At 48.4% G+C, this 13886-nt stretch overlaps 1 protein-coding gene across 1 annotated transcript in view; it reads right to left on the bottom strand.

Moving 5' to 3' along the window:
* Window positions 1-7180: 7180 nt before the first annotated feature.
* Window positions 7181-13886, bottom strand: part of LOC119400602 (uncharacterized) — a 50426-nt gene continuing 43720 nt past the window's right edge. The window contains exon 7 of the mRNA XM_037667662.2: window positions 7181-7375. Coding sequence (XP_037523590.1) covers window positions 7214-7375 — 162 coding nt within the window. The 3' untranslated portion in view covers window positions 7181-7213. The remainder of the gene's footprint in view (window positions 7376-13886) is intronic.

Genomic DNA, 13886 nt, shown 5'->3' with positions numbered 1-13886 from the left:
TGCTTGCAAGAGCCGTCCTTACCTGCTTTTCTCGTTGTGTGGCCGCCTCTCGAGGCTCATCTCCAGTCGACTGTGGGCTGTCAGCTCCCCGTCGGCCCAAGATGTCGCACAGAGCAGAAATATGGCGTCCTGAGCATCGGTCTCACTTAAGCCGGGCTGCGGATCGGCAACTGAGAGCAGTGTGCCGTTGCTTCCCGCACCAGAAGAGCAGCTTTTCCTGGAAAAACGCTGGACGCTTTTCCTCTGCTGATAGCGCGACCAGGCAATCACGCGTCACGTGCCCTGAGATGCCGCAGAGGGGACATATTGTCTGTGCAGGCCTTGAAGTGACACCTCGCGATGACGACCGTGCTGTCAGGGCTAGAGCGGACGTAGATGTGGCGGTGTTGAGGTGTCGGCAGCCTTGCGGTGCGTCGACGGTCTCCCTGAAGTGGCTTTCTCGCGTGACGCTCGACTTTCCTCTCTACCTTCGACTTCCACGTGAACGAACTTCATGACTGCCTTCACTTGCTCGTGCCTCGATTGGACTGCAGAGTCCGCGACGTCTGTGTGGGCCTTCGTGCGCTTTGGGTACTGGATCCCCAGGTCCTCTGGCGAAGAGAGAATCAGCACCCGGTGCAAAACAACCGCGTACTCTGAAAAAGACACAACAAAGCTTTCCCAACAGCCGCTCCTGAACTGTATTTGCTCGTACAAGTCCCGCAGCTTTGGTACTTGAGACGATGTCTCGATTGGTTCGATGGCAAGGAGGCTGTCGATGTGGTCTTCGATTAGAAGATACTTTCGTCCAAACCTCTCGGTGAGCCCCTTGACGGCGATGTTGGCAGCTCGCTTTAGTAAGGCTTATTCCTTCTATGACCCTCTTCGCAGCACCGGCTAAGTACACCTTCAAGTACTTCAACTTCGCGATACCGGTGAGATAGGGGTGCGTGTGAATGGTCGCCTCGTAGTGCTCCCAGAACCCCTGCCACTCACGGTTCTCGCCGCTGAAGACGGGACCTTGAAGTTTCGGCAAGGCGACCCGTAAGCCTGGTGCTCGTGGTGTAGTGGGATCGGCGAGGCCTTGGCCGATGGTGTCCATGTGGGGAGCTCCCATGAAGCTTCTGGATTCATCAATTGTACCCGCATGGCTCGGCTGGTTGGCTTCGATGACGGTAGAACCAACCAGTGCACGCGCGTTCATTGCGGACCGAAGTGTGCTGATGGCCTTCGCGATCTTCTCTTGGTAACCCAGAGCGCCCATAATTTCCTCGTCGAATTCCCCACCGTCAAGGCCGTCGGCGATTTGTTTGTTCAGTTCGGCAAGAGCTGAGTCTTTGACGCGAAGCCGGTCGACGAGTTCCTGCAAGTCGACGGAAGACGGTAGTGTGCCTTGCAGGAAGATCGCGCTGGCATCAGACAGCAGTCGGGTAGTGGCACCGTGAAGGGCGCCTCGATGTAACTTGTCGACGTAACTTGTCGATCCTCGGTACGCTATCGGTGCCGAGGATGTAGACCTTCGCCCGGGTTTCGCCACCACTAATGTAGAGACAGGCAAGATACCGACACAGCGTTGCCCTGGTTGAACACTTCCTTTTCGTTTATTGCCTGCTCACGAGGAGCGCCGCCTTACGCCCGCTTCTTCGCGCTTCTTGTGCGTGGCATGGCGTTTGCCGCCAACGTTTTCCAGCGGTAGAATCCACAACTGTTACAGTTGTTACTTCAACTAGCCCCTACTACTCTTCTAGCTACCAACTGACTCCTTTCGCAAACGCGGCCGCTGCAGCGAGCAAAGTGACCTTCGTGCGGTCTATAGCTTCAACGCAAACTTTGCGGTGAAAGCACACGACGTGCAAATCTCCCCCTCAAGAGATAAGCGCGCGAGCACGGTAACAGTAAAATAGAGGGGGGTTAGTGGGCTCACTGCACGGCATCGGCAACGTGGGAGGGGAAGCCGCTGATGTCAACCTTTGTCACAGAGGCTACATTCATTACGACGATCGCGGCACCTGGTGCGCTGCAGCTGGAGACGCGAAGCGATGGAGCGAAGCGTGCTCACAGCTGCGCACCAGGTGTGGCCACCGCCGTAATGATGTATGGTCTGCGACCAACGCTTGCTCCCAAGGAGACATCAGCGGCGCCACGACGTCGACGCCTGTGAGCACACTAGCACGGTCGACCACGCCCTGTATCAAAAAGTACAAGTTGGAAGCCCACATCCCAGCTCCGGCGAAACACTAGAGATTTAGAATTGGGGACCCAAGAGTTTTGCGAGCCGCCAGGGAACATGCGCAGAACGAAAGCCACTCTCGGACTCTTAAGCTCGCGTTGTCCCAAGACCCTGTAGCGCCCTCCTCTGAGCTGCGAACAAGACCGGAGAGCGCGTGACCTCAAGAGAAGAAGATAAAGAGGGCGCTTGCCAGTGTGATGTGAAGTCGCGGATCGCGTTGCCTGCTGGCGTTATGGTCACTAAAATAAAAGTTCATTTGGGTCTAGTTGGTACATATTCGCGAGGCTAAAATTACCGGACAAACGCACTGCTTTGTCCTTCTAACTTCTTTCTCCCTTCACCCATGTGAATATGATTTGATGTCCTCGCATACCTAATACACTATCATCCTTGTTACACGTTTTGGGTTTTGCCTTGAATAAACAAACCAAACCAAACCAAACCTAAAAGGTATTGTTGTGCGCGCTTGTGCGGTAAGGTTGGCTTGGGCTTATATATGCTAGTCAGCGCTTGTGTCGTACGTTTCTGTTCTTCGCGGGGGTCCTATGCGTTTTGCTGTAATTCTAGCCTCAGGATTCTGCTCACGGTGTAAGATACATACTGCGATTCTGGTTCAGACGTCAAGTTTCTTACCTCCTGTGGCATAAGCATACAAGAACCAAAGCGTTCTCACTAGCTCGCGCCACCACGCGACGCTCTTTTTCGCTGGCCGACTGGCCACCAGTGGCGCGGCGCTAAAACCCCAAAATGGAAAACTAGAGTGCGTCGCCAGCGATACGACGCAAACGCTGCGCGGGCAACGATGCAGCATGACCCGCGTCTCGCATAATTTTAATTTCGCCATTGTGGCGACCGGTGAGTTTCACCCAACGCCGCGTGCGTTTATACACGAGACCGGTATATATATATATAACGAGGACGGCGACGGCAAAAATCCGCCAAGAGTGTCCGTATAATTGCTATCTCAAGGAAAAAAAACACCAGTGAGAGGCGCTATCAAGCGGCTCCAGCACAGTGTCAGACGGCGACTGCAGAGCGAAGGCGAATAGCTGCGGGCGCGCTGGCGCCAATGCGTCTGCCAAGGCTACGACGTCACTCCTCTGGAAAGCACAGACCGGCGGCGGCGAGTAGTGCGCGGCGGTGCCGGAGTCTGCGCGCGCGCCGGTGCCAGTTTGTCTACCGCGGCTACGACGCCACTCCTCCCGAACGCGCAGGCAAGCAGCGGCGAGCCGCGCGCGGCGGTGGAGGAGAGCGCGTGAGATGCCGGCTCCGGTGAGCCAGCTGTGTGACATCACTAATCCTTGCGCATGCGCAGCACGGCTCATGACGATCCATGCGAAATCGGCTCCGGCTAGGCAAGTGTAGCTAACGCTACAATAGGGCCTTTTAGCTTGTACGTATACTTCTTTACGTTACCGTGTTAGCGGATATCGGATGGAATCTGCGCAAGCGCGCACTTTTAGGGAACGCAAACTACTCGCCGGATGGGCTTTACGTATACGGCCCTATCTCGCAAATGCGCCTTCGCAAATGCGCCTCCAGCCGCCGAGTGAAAATACGCCGAAGTACGAGGGCCGAGGCTAGAGCGACGTAGAATACGGAATCCGTAAACGCGACAGGCCTAAAACTTCTGACAGGCTGGATAGGTGGCGCCATCTAGCGGGGCCAAGGCGAACCAGGCTAGCACAAAATTGTTATTCCAGAAACATCGGGCATTCTACTTCCAGTGCAAATGCCTCGCAGCGGCATAATTACGAATGAGTTGCCTTTTTAATATTTTTTTTCCTCGGAAACACTAAGCGAAAACAAACCTGTCCATGACTGTGGTTGCACGAAGCGTCACAAGATGTCGACACCATCGTCCGGTAAGCCGGTATTGCTACACCAATTTGCGTGTACCGGGATACTGCACGCGCTAAAAACGTCTCTTATGATGTTGCCGCATCGGTAATTCAATATTATCTAAATAAATGTAGTTTTAATGCAGATATCATAACCATTTAGTGGTTTGCGCAAACGTAAAAAATACGTTTACGTACGTACGTAAACGTTTACATATGACGAGCTAAAACGTTTGTAAAACATGCGTTCCGGTAACACGGTAAACGCAATCCGGTATTCCGGTAACACGGTAACGTTAGAAAGTACGTGCAAGCTAAAAGCCCCTAATATATCGCCTTTAAGGCGGCTCATTAAAAAAAATGTAAAGAGTGGTATTGCGACGTTTGGCATGGAATCAGCTCTTAAAGGAGCACTGACATCAAATTTCAAAGTCGAGATGTGCCCTTCATTCGATTGCTCGTTATGCATAGGTCTCCTTGGCCAATTTTGAATGGCGTCCGTCGCATGGAAGTAATTTTATTTCGAGGGCAAACAGCGTACAAAAGCTCAACGGAAGATTGATCACGCTGCGACATCGACACTAGTGCTACGTAACAGGTGTGATACATTCCGCAAATACCATCCTGAGTGACGATACGCTAGTAACAGTGACGTCGCCGATCTGAGTGTATTTATTGTGGCGCCGACGCCAGGCGACGCTCTCACTCCCAGCCAGTGGCTCTCTCCTTGCTGTCCCGATCAGTGCTTGCGATTCATCGTGTCGCATCGACTAATTTGTCGTGTGCTCCACAGCGCGAGTGCGATCAATCGGAGCGACTACGTGCCAGCACGTCGGGGAACCGCTGCGTTGTGCGGACCTGCTCGTCGAGGCGCGGAAAAAGCGGAAAGTGCGTGGCGTTTCATTACACGTATGGTACACGCCAACACGACTACAAGCTATCAAAGTGGAGCACCCTATGGTTAAATATCATCGCTAACAAGTAACACGTATGTAGTGTTAGGTTCGTCCGTGGACTTCCTTGCGCTAACGTAATACCGGGTTACTGCAGCCGTAACCGCGAGAGGCCGGATAGGTGGGGCCATCTGGCGGCGCAAAGAAGAACCTCGCAAGCACAGATTTGTTATTGTGGACACCTATTGTATTCTATTTCTCCGCTGGTGCGCATTCGCTATGCCGATACTCCACAGACCCCTTTGCGTATGCCGGAATGCTGTGCACGCTAAAATTATCTGATATAGCTAATTGAGACACACCAGCGAGTATGGCCCAAGATGCGTCCCCGGGCACCTCCTCGTTGCTGCTTGGAACAGCGTCCATTTTTGAATCGCTGTTTTGCAAAGGGTCGAAGCGAAAATGATTCGCGGCGTCGCGTATCGCGGTGATTCTAAGTTCCAGAATGCCGTCTTCAACAATAGTCGATACTTTTGACGGCGACGACGGCGATGCTGGTGACAAGGCATGACTGAACGTGTGCGCCTAGCAGACGAAATGTTAGCTGAGCAGCTGATCCTGACGTCACTCCTTTCTGTGGGCCAGTGGTAAACTGGGGCGCGGTCTGGAATTAACCGCGAGGGAGCGCTCCCAGCGCTAAGAAATGGCGGGCTTGCCGGCCGTTTTGAATCATGTTAGATACCGGTGATATAAATCAATAAAACATATAGTTATTCTTCCCTCAGTTGCATTTTCAGTCGCGAATCGCTACTAGGGGGTAGATAACTACTCTTGAATGCAAAAATCTTGACATGCGTAAATTTGATGTCAGTGCTCCTTTAAGAAATCATGTTCTCACATGATGCGACAACGTTTTCATAATTAAATGAGCCGCCTTTTGGCAGCGGCTTTTCCCAAGTCACTTCTGACTGCAGTTGCTCAGTATCTCATTCAAAAAAGGAAAGCTACAAAGAGGGTGACCGCCGTAGGTGACAAGTCGAGGCCAGTGGTGGTCCCTTTTCTGCATAAAGTCACCCATCGACTTAAGAACGTTTCTGGCAGACATGGTGTTACTGTAGCGTTTTCTGCGTCGAACAAGCTCTCGAAGGGACACTTCCGCAGCTACAGTCTGTGCAGAGGAGGATGTTAACTCAGGCATGGTGTTTCCTACGCTTCGTGCGTTGTCGGTGTGATTTATGCCACCCCTCTCTCAGGCTTACCCGTTCATTACCCGTTCATCCCACTCATCTCCCCTGTCATGTTAGCCGGTCATGTCCCGTTTCACCAACTTACGTTGGGCAAACGGGAGAAGCATCAGTGAGTGACTCAGGGAACATGCGCGAAAGGTTAACAAGAATTTTGATGAAGGAGCGCATCTTGTTGCTCATATTAATTCCTGCTGCAATTGTGAGGTGCGATTTGAAGGGACGTCAATCCTAGACAAAAGTGAGAATGAGCCTTAGAAGCTTACCGCGTAATGAAAAGAGCACAACGATGTATTGGTGATCTTCCGTTGTCCCTACACTCATCTGATTATGATTTCCCGTCTTCGCGTATCTAATACACCGACTCTCATCCTTGTTTTTTCTTCATTACAGAATACATTGTGTGCGCAAGCGCGGTAACGTTGTTTTCGCCTTATAAAAAACATTGACGCATAAAGCAACAAAGCAGTTGGTAGTCACCGCTTGTGTGTATCGTGTCTTTTCTTTGTGGAACGTCTTGTGTGCTTGCATTTTAACGTTAATATCAGGAGTAGTACTAAATAAGTTCGAGTATGCTCAAAAGTATTCGAATCGATTCAAATGCGCTTCCAAGTTAAAATTCCACAATTGCACACCCCTAAAGAAAGCGTCAACAATACCAAGGAAACATAACGTTTTCCTAGAAGATATGCACGTTTTATTTCATAATCAGCAATCATTTGAATTAGCTCAGCAAAATAATTTAATCTTAGGTATGAATGTAAATGCAGCCAGGCACTCACCTATTCAAACCATGGAAGGGATTTCTCTCGATGTAAACGAGTGCGAAAACTGAGGGAATCCTAGAGGTATACCGCTTCGTTGTGAAGAAAATGCACAACAATACGATTCACTACACAGGCAAAACTCACACCTCACTTAAGATAGTGAAGAGATGCGGTTAGTGTCTGTGAACGACAAGAGAGTTTCCGTACAAGGAAACGCCCAGAAATTGTCCATTTGAACAATACTTTATTTGCTCACGTGCTATGCAGTGCATTGAAGGCCGAAGCTTTTTTGAACAATGGACTCAAGGGTATCCGCCACGCCCTGGTTCCCAAACACTATCGAAGGGATTCTTCCAATGTAGCAGACCAACTCTTCGAGCGACCCATCCAAACCCAGATTCACAACAGTACGCGTCAGGCACTGCAACAAAAGAGTTTTGCTGGTTTTAGGGTCTCTTGCTGTTGCTTCTTCCATTGTGTCCAACAAATTCACAACGCTTCCATGAATCTGTTAAAAATGAATTACCTAACATTCTTTTAAATCTTGTTTCTCTAGTGAAAACAATGTTTGGTAAATGTCGGACATGATACCTTAAGCGACGAAATACATCTATTGACCACTAACTAGCCTTAAAGTCCAGTTGAAGCACTTAAAAAAAACAAACAAGACATTGGAGCATGTCACGACAGTTTCTAAAAGCGATGTGAGGGTTCTCGAAAGTGAACGCAAATAGCAGTTTTTGGCAAAAAAACGTAGGCTGTGGCTGCAGGGGTTCTTGAGATGCTGTGCCAACGCTGTGACGTAGTCCTTGGTATGTCGCATTATCTGCAAAAGCAGGACTGTTGAAGCGTGGCGTCGTCGATTAGCTCCGGCAACCGCACTTCACGAGTCAGTAACTCAGGCCACGGTTGAAGATACGAGAGACGCTTGTTTACGTTCCGCTCAGCTGTTTGTAATGTTTCCAGATATCTTAATCCAGCTGCAGAACTTTCATCTTCGCTGTACTTACCTGAGCTGCCGTCACATAAACAGCGCTCTCGCAATTTGGATCAGTGAGCGGCGGGCACTTTCCGTCGGAATGCAGCACGGCTCCGCCAAAGGTACCGAAGATGACGTAGTTCGTTCCACGCCCACACTTTCCGCGCGCTCGCGTGGGCAGAGCAAGGCCAATTTTAAATGCGAAGCATTTCTTAGCGAACTTCTGCGACTTTGAGCGTATCTATCTATCTATCTATCTAGCCGCCTACGACTTTGTGCTCTCCTGGCCGTTTCGTTAATCGGATATTTACCAAAATTGTTGTGTCATAACATGGCCTTATTACGAACATAAATGACAGGTCATATAATGAAAAACATGACACGAATGTCATGAACAGCATGATTTACATTCCACGGCCTTTGGGCTCCCTGGCCGTTCCGTTATTCGGATGTATACCAAAATTGGTGTGTCATAACATGGCCTTATCACGAACATAAATGACAGGACATATCATGAAAATCATGACACGCATGTCATGAACAGCATGATTTACATTCCACGGCCTTTGGGCTCTTGCGGCCGTTCCGTTAATTTCATATATACCAAAAATGGTACGGCGTGACAAGAGTTCATGACGAACATAATGACAGGTCCTAACATGCAAATCATGACGCGCATGTCATGTGCGGCATGATTTACATGACATGGTCTCGGGGCGCTCGCGGCCGTTTAAATGAAGGGATACATACGAAAACTGGTATGACGAGACATTTATGTATGACGAACATAATTGACACGTGGTAACATGAAAATCATGATATGCATGTCATGTATGACATGATTTACATGCCACGCTAGTGGCGCACTCGCGGCCGTTTCGCTAGATATACACCAAAACTGGTAGTGCGATGTGACTTTATGAAGAACATGAATAACAGGTGGTAGCACGAAAACCATGACATCCATGACATGTATGTCATGATTTACATGCCACGCTCATGGTGCATTCGCGTCCGTTTCGCTTGCGTGATATACACCAAAATTGGTGTTACGCGACACGACTGTATGACGAACGTAAGTGAGACGTGGTAACATAAAAATCATGACATGCAAGTCATGTACGACCTGATTTACATGCCACGCTCATGATGCGCTAGCGGCAGTTTCAGATTGATATACACCAAATTTGGTATTGCGCGATGTGACTGTATGAAGAACATGAATGACAGTTTGTGAGATGAAAACCATGACATTCATGTCATATATGTCATGATTTAAGCCACGCTCATGATACATTCGCGGCCGCTTCGCTAGCTCGATGTACACCAAAATTGCTTTTGCGCGAAGCGACTGTACGACGACGGTGAATGAGACGTGGTAACATGAAAATCATGACATACATGACATGCACGACATGATTTACATGTCATGCTCATGACGCACTCGTGCCGTTTCGCTTGCTTGACGCACCAAAATTGGTATTGCGCGACGCGACTGCATGACGAACGTAAATGAGAGGTGGTAACATGGAAATCATGACATGCAGGTTATGTACGTCATGATTTACACGCCGCGCTCATTGTGCATTCCCGGCCGTTCCGCTAGCTTGGTATACACCAAAATTGTTATTGCGTGACGCCACTGTATGACGAACGTAAATGAAAGGTGGTAACATGATAATCATGACATGCATGAAATGTACGTCATGATTTACATGCCATGCTCATGGCGCACCCGTGGCCGTTTCGCTAGATTGATATGCACCAAAACTGGTATTGCGCGATGTGACTGTATGAAGAACATGAATAACAGGTGGTAACATGAAAACTATGACATGCATGCCATGTATGTCATGACTTACATGCCACGCTCATGGTGCATTCGCGGCCGTTTCGATAGCTCGATATACACCAAAACTGGTATTGCCCGATGTGACTGTATGATGAACATTAGTGACAGGTGGTAACATGAAAAACCATAATATTCATGTCATGTATGGCATGGTTTACATGCTCTACTCATGGTGCACTCGCGGCCATTTCATTCGTTTGATATAGACCAAAATTGGCATTGCGCTGTGACTGTATGACGAACATAAATGAGAGGTCTTAACATGCGAATCATGTTATGCATGTCATGTACGGTATGATTTACATGCCACTGTCATGGTGCGCTTCCGGCCGTTTTGTTAACGTGATATATACCAAAATTGGTATGGCATGACACGAGTGCGTGATGAACATAAACGACAGGTCATGCATTTATATACCAGAATATGCGTTTCATTGGCATGGTGTACACTAGATTGTGCATGCATGCGTGCATGGCAAACATGCGATATATGGTGGACTAGATGCCATGACATGAATGATTTCATTTGGCTCAAAGACAAACAAGGAGATATATGCAGCTCCTTGCTGGCTGCTTCGCATTACATCGATTCCCACAGTGCGTGGGATCAGCCGAATTTTTTGTTTAGCGTATTCTAAAGCTGCTGCTGCAACAACCGGGGAATACATTACGACATAGTCGACAAAAATATCGGTCCTTGCTGCCCAGGAAGTTTTATCGAATTCTAAAACCTCTCTAGCTTCCCTTTATGCAGTGAACAAATTGAATGCGCGAATGGAAGAAAACGTCGAATTTATGCAGATACACATATTGGAAGCAATCAACCTTATGATACCGAATAAAATACTAAATATCAATATTGTTTATCTCGTTAAGAACTCTCTATCATAGCCTCATTGTTTAAAAAAGGTTCCTGACCCGCTAATCCCAGCAATCATAGAATGAAATCAGTGCCAAAGTTTGTTGCCTCATGCATCGATTGCCAGAAGAATTTTCCGAATCCGTCAAGAACGAACGGAGTAGCAGCGATTTGTCCCAAACGCTAAGCGTGTTCTCCCTTCTTTCGTTCGTACGGGCGCGCTGGAAGCGAGCTATGGAGGGGGTGACGGCAAAGGGGAGGATAGATACCTCAGCACGCGTCATGAAACACATCCGCTCCTTCCCGGTGGTATTCCTGCCCGCCATTGTTCTACTTTTTAATTTTACCAAGCCATAGAGCGTGGCGCCGGCACGTGGCAGCACCCCGTGGCAAGAAGAGCATCTGATCCAAATGCTGCTCTTTAGTTATATCAGCTATCGGCAAACAGCAACAATCTGCTCCAACTCAAACTAAGCATGCTAAATATTGTCTCAAACATATTACGGTGGATTGAATGCTTCTTATCTAACAGAACCCAACATGTAACTGCTAACGATCATAACTCACGCAATTGTTCCGTAACATCTGGTGTACCGCAAGGTTCTGTCCTTGGACCCTTACTCTTTCTAATTTATATTAATGACCATCTATCCAGCATTACATCAACAATCATGCTATTTGCCGACGATTGTGTCATCTACCGCATAATAAGTAACCCTCATGATTAATCACTACTTCAATCTGATCTTGACAACATTACATCTTGGTGCTCACTCTGGTCAATGAAACTGAATATTAACAGATGTAAAATATTGAGGATCTCCCAAGGAAGTACTGACTGCACTAGCCCTGTTTATTCAATTACTAATTTTCAGTTGTCATCTGTCAATACTTAGAAATATCTAGATGTTCACATAGATAAAAATTTAACATGAAATAGTCATATCAATTATGTAATTAACAATGCTAACCCCACTCTCGCCTTCTTGCGCCGTAACTTTTCCTTAGTGCCTGTTTTATTAAGACTTCTTCTTTACAAAACACTAGTCAGATCTAGACTCGAGTAGGCCTCATCTATCTGGGATCCTCATTCTTGTTTACTTGTTAATGCACTAGAAGCCATCCAAAATCGCTCTGCTTGTTTCATTGTCGCTAATTACTCACGTACTGCTAGTACCTCATCAATTAAAATTTCTCTTGACCTTCCTACCCTTTCTGACAGGAGGAAGCAGGCCCGCCTATGCACATGGTTCTCGCCACCTTCTTACGTTTCTTCTCGCATCGACCATAACTTCAAAGCCCGTGCGCCGTTCTGCCATACCAACATGTACTTCCACTCCTACGTGCCGAAGACTTCATCCGAATGGAACCACCTTCCTGCCTCCATCGCCAGCAACCCTGATCATGCATCATTCAAGACTGCCATCTCTAACTTGTAACCACTCCTCTCTGTAACGCCGCAAATGGCATTGAGAGAATTTAAATAAATAAATAAATAAATAAATAAATAAATAAATAAATAAATAAATAAATAAATAAATAAATAAATAAATAAATAAATAAATGACGAAGTTAAGCAGACGCTGGCGGCTTCGAAGAGAGTAACAACTGACATCAGTACGAATTCAGGACGATCGAAAAACTGCAACATCGCGCTCAGCTTGGAAACTGTACATGCAGCTCACGTCTACAAGGTGTGGCCGATTTGTTCACAGCAGTGTTTGCTGTACGTCATAGGCGTGCGCAGAAAGGAACACAAAAGGGAGTAGGCTGGGAGGTTAACCAGCGTTCCCTCTAAGGGGAGGCGAAGGTTCACGGAGTGCCCCGCCCCCCTTACTATGTCAATGTGCGAGGTAGATTTTGCGCCCGCCCCCTGTTAGGTGACTAGGGGGGTCAATTTATGGGGCAGGTTTTCCGTCCCCCCTCTCTTAGGTGCCTAGAGGGGGGTGCCGCCCCCCCCCCGTGCGCACGCCTATGCTGTACGTAGAATGTGCTTTTCTGTCACAAAGTCCGACGAGTGCTATTGCACACCTTTAAAGGAATACTGACTTTTATGGCGCCAGCACCTAGCGACATTTTCTCGCGGAACACCGCACATTCAGCGCCGAGTGAGGTTGTCAGTAAGTTCCAAAGAACCGCAAACTAAAATTAGATACATAAAAAGTGAGGCATTAAGGATTTTCTACAATACATATTATATGAGCAAGAGTTTACTACTGAAAAAAGCGAATTAACTATCCCCTTATGTAATTAAAATGAATTTGATGGTGATAGGTGCGCATTGTAACTAGAGAAACAGACAGATTCGTTCGCGCTAAGTGAGCATAGGAGGTTGACTTTTGGTATGTACGTAGTGCTCAAGCCTATGGCTACATGAAAAAAAAATGCACCCACCTCCCCGAAGGGAATCGTGAGGAAAATGCGAATGCATTTCTTGCGCCGAGAGTACACGGCGTACTAATTTTAATGGCGTAAAGCTGGACACATCGACACGCTCAAGTGTCTCCCTTTTGGGCGCCTCTTTCAACGAACGCTTCCTACGTGCGTTCGTAATCACCTCAGGGATGTTGCCACCGCCTTCAATGCAGCACAAACGCGTTTAGAACGCGCTGTTTTCAGGCTGTGCCAAGGCAGCACAAACGCTACAAACGCGTTTCAAACGCACTGCATTGAGACGGTGGCACAGGGAGGAGAGAGAGCGAACGGCGAGAGAAGCAGCAGCGAAGCACTGCACCTACCCTCTCCTACACTCTCTCCACACACGCGGGAGGTCCGCCGAGCTTCCGCGATGCGAGCGCCCTCACTCGCCAGAGCGCGCTCCTCCTCTCCACTCACTCTCCGATACTCCGCCCGTACCACCTGCTCCAGTTGCTAGGGGCGCGGATAAGCGCGCGCACCCGCAGCTGTTGCTATGGGAGAGGGAGAGAGAGCGGAGAGGCGCGCCGACACCGACAGACGCCTGACATAGCCCGACTAACAAATGCATTCGTATATAAAACCTCGAATGGCCAGTTAACAGCAAATAAAGGCCTAATTAGACTGTACAGAACCATAGCTTGGTTCACAATAAAGTTGGCAGGACGGCGTTTGGAGGTGTTGGCACATCTCTAATAGTTCACTCATCAGTTCACTCACAGTTGACACATATAAAAGTTTGGGGAAAGGCTTGCGTCATTCCTGTAGTGTGCACCTCACCTTCTCGTCGCTCCGCGGCGCTAGGGTCAAGCGCGCTGGCTGCTGCC

The sequence above is a fragment of the Rhipicephalus sanguineus genome, chromosome 7, assembly GCF_013339695.2.
Source record: "Rhipicephalus sanguineus isolate Rsan-2018 chromosome 7, BIME_Rsan_1.4, whole genome shotgun sequence".
Taxonomy (NCBI): Eukaryota; Metazoa; Arthropoda; class Arachnida; order Ixodida; family Ixodidae; genus Rhipicephalus; species Rhipicephalus sanguineus.
Note: the sequence above shows the minus strand (reverse complement) of the source record. Positions and strands in the feature narration are given on the sequence as shown.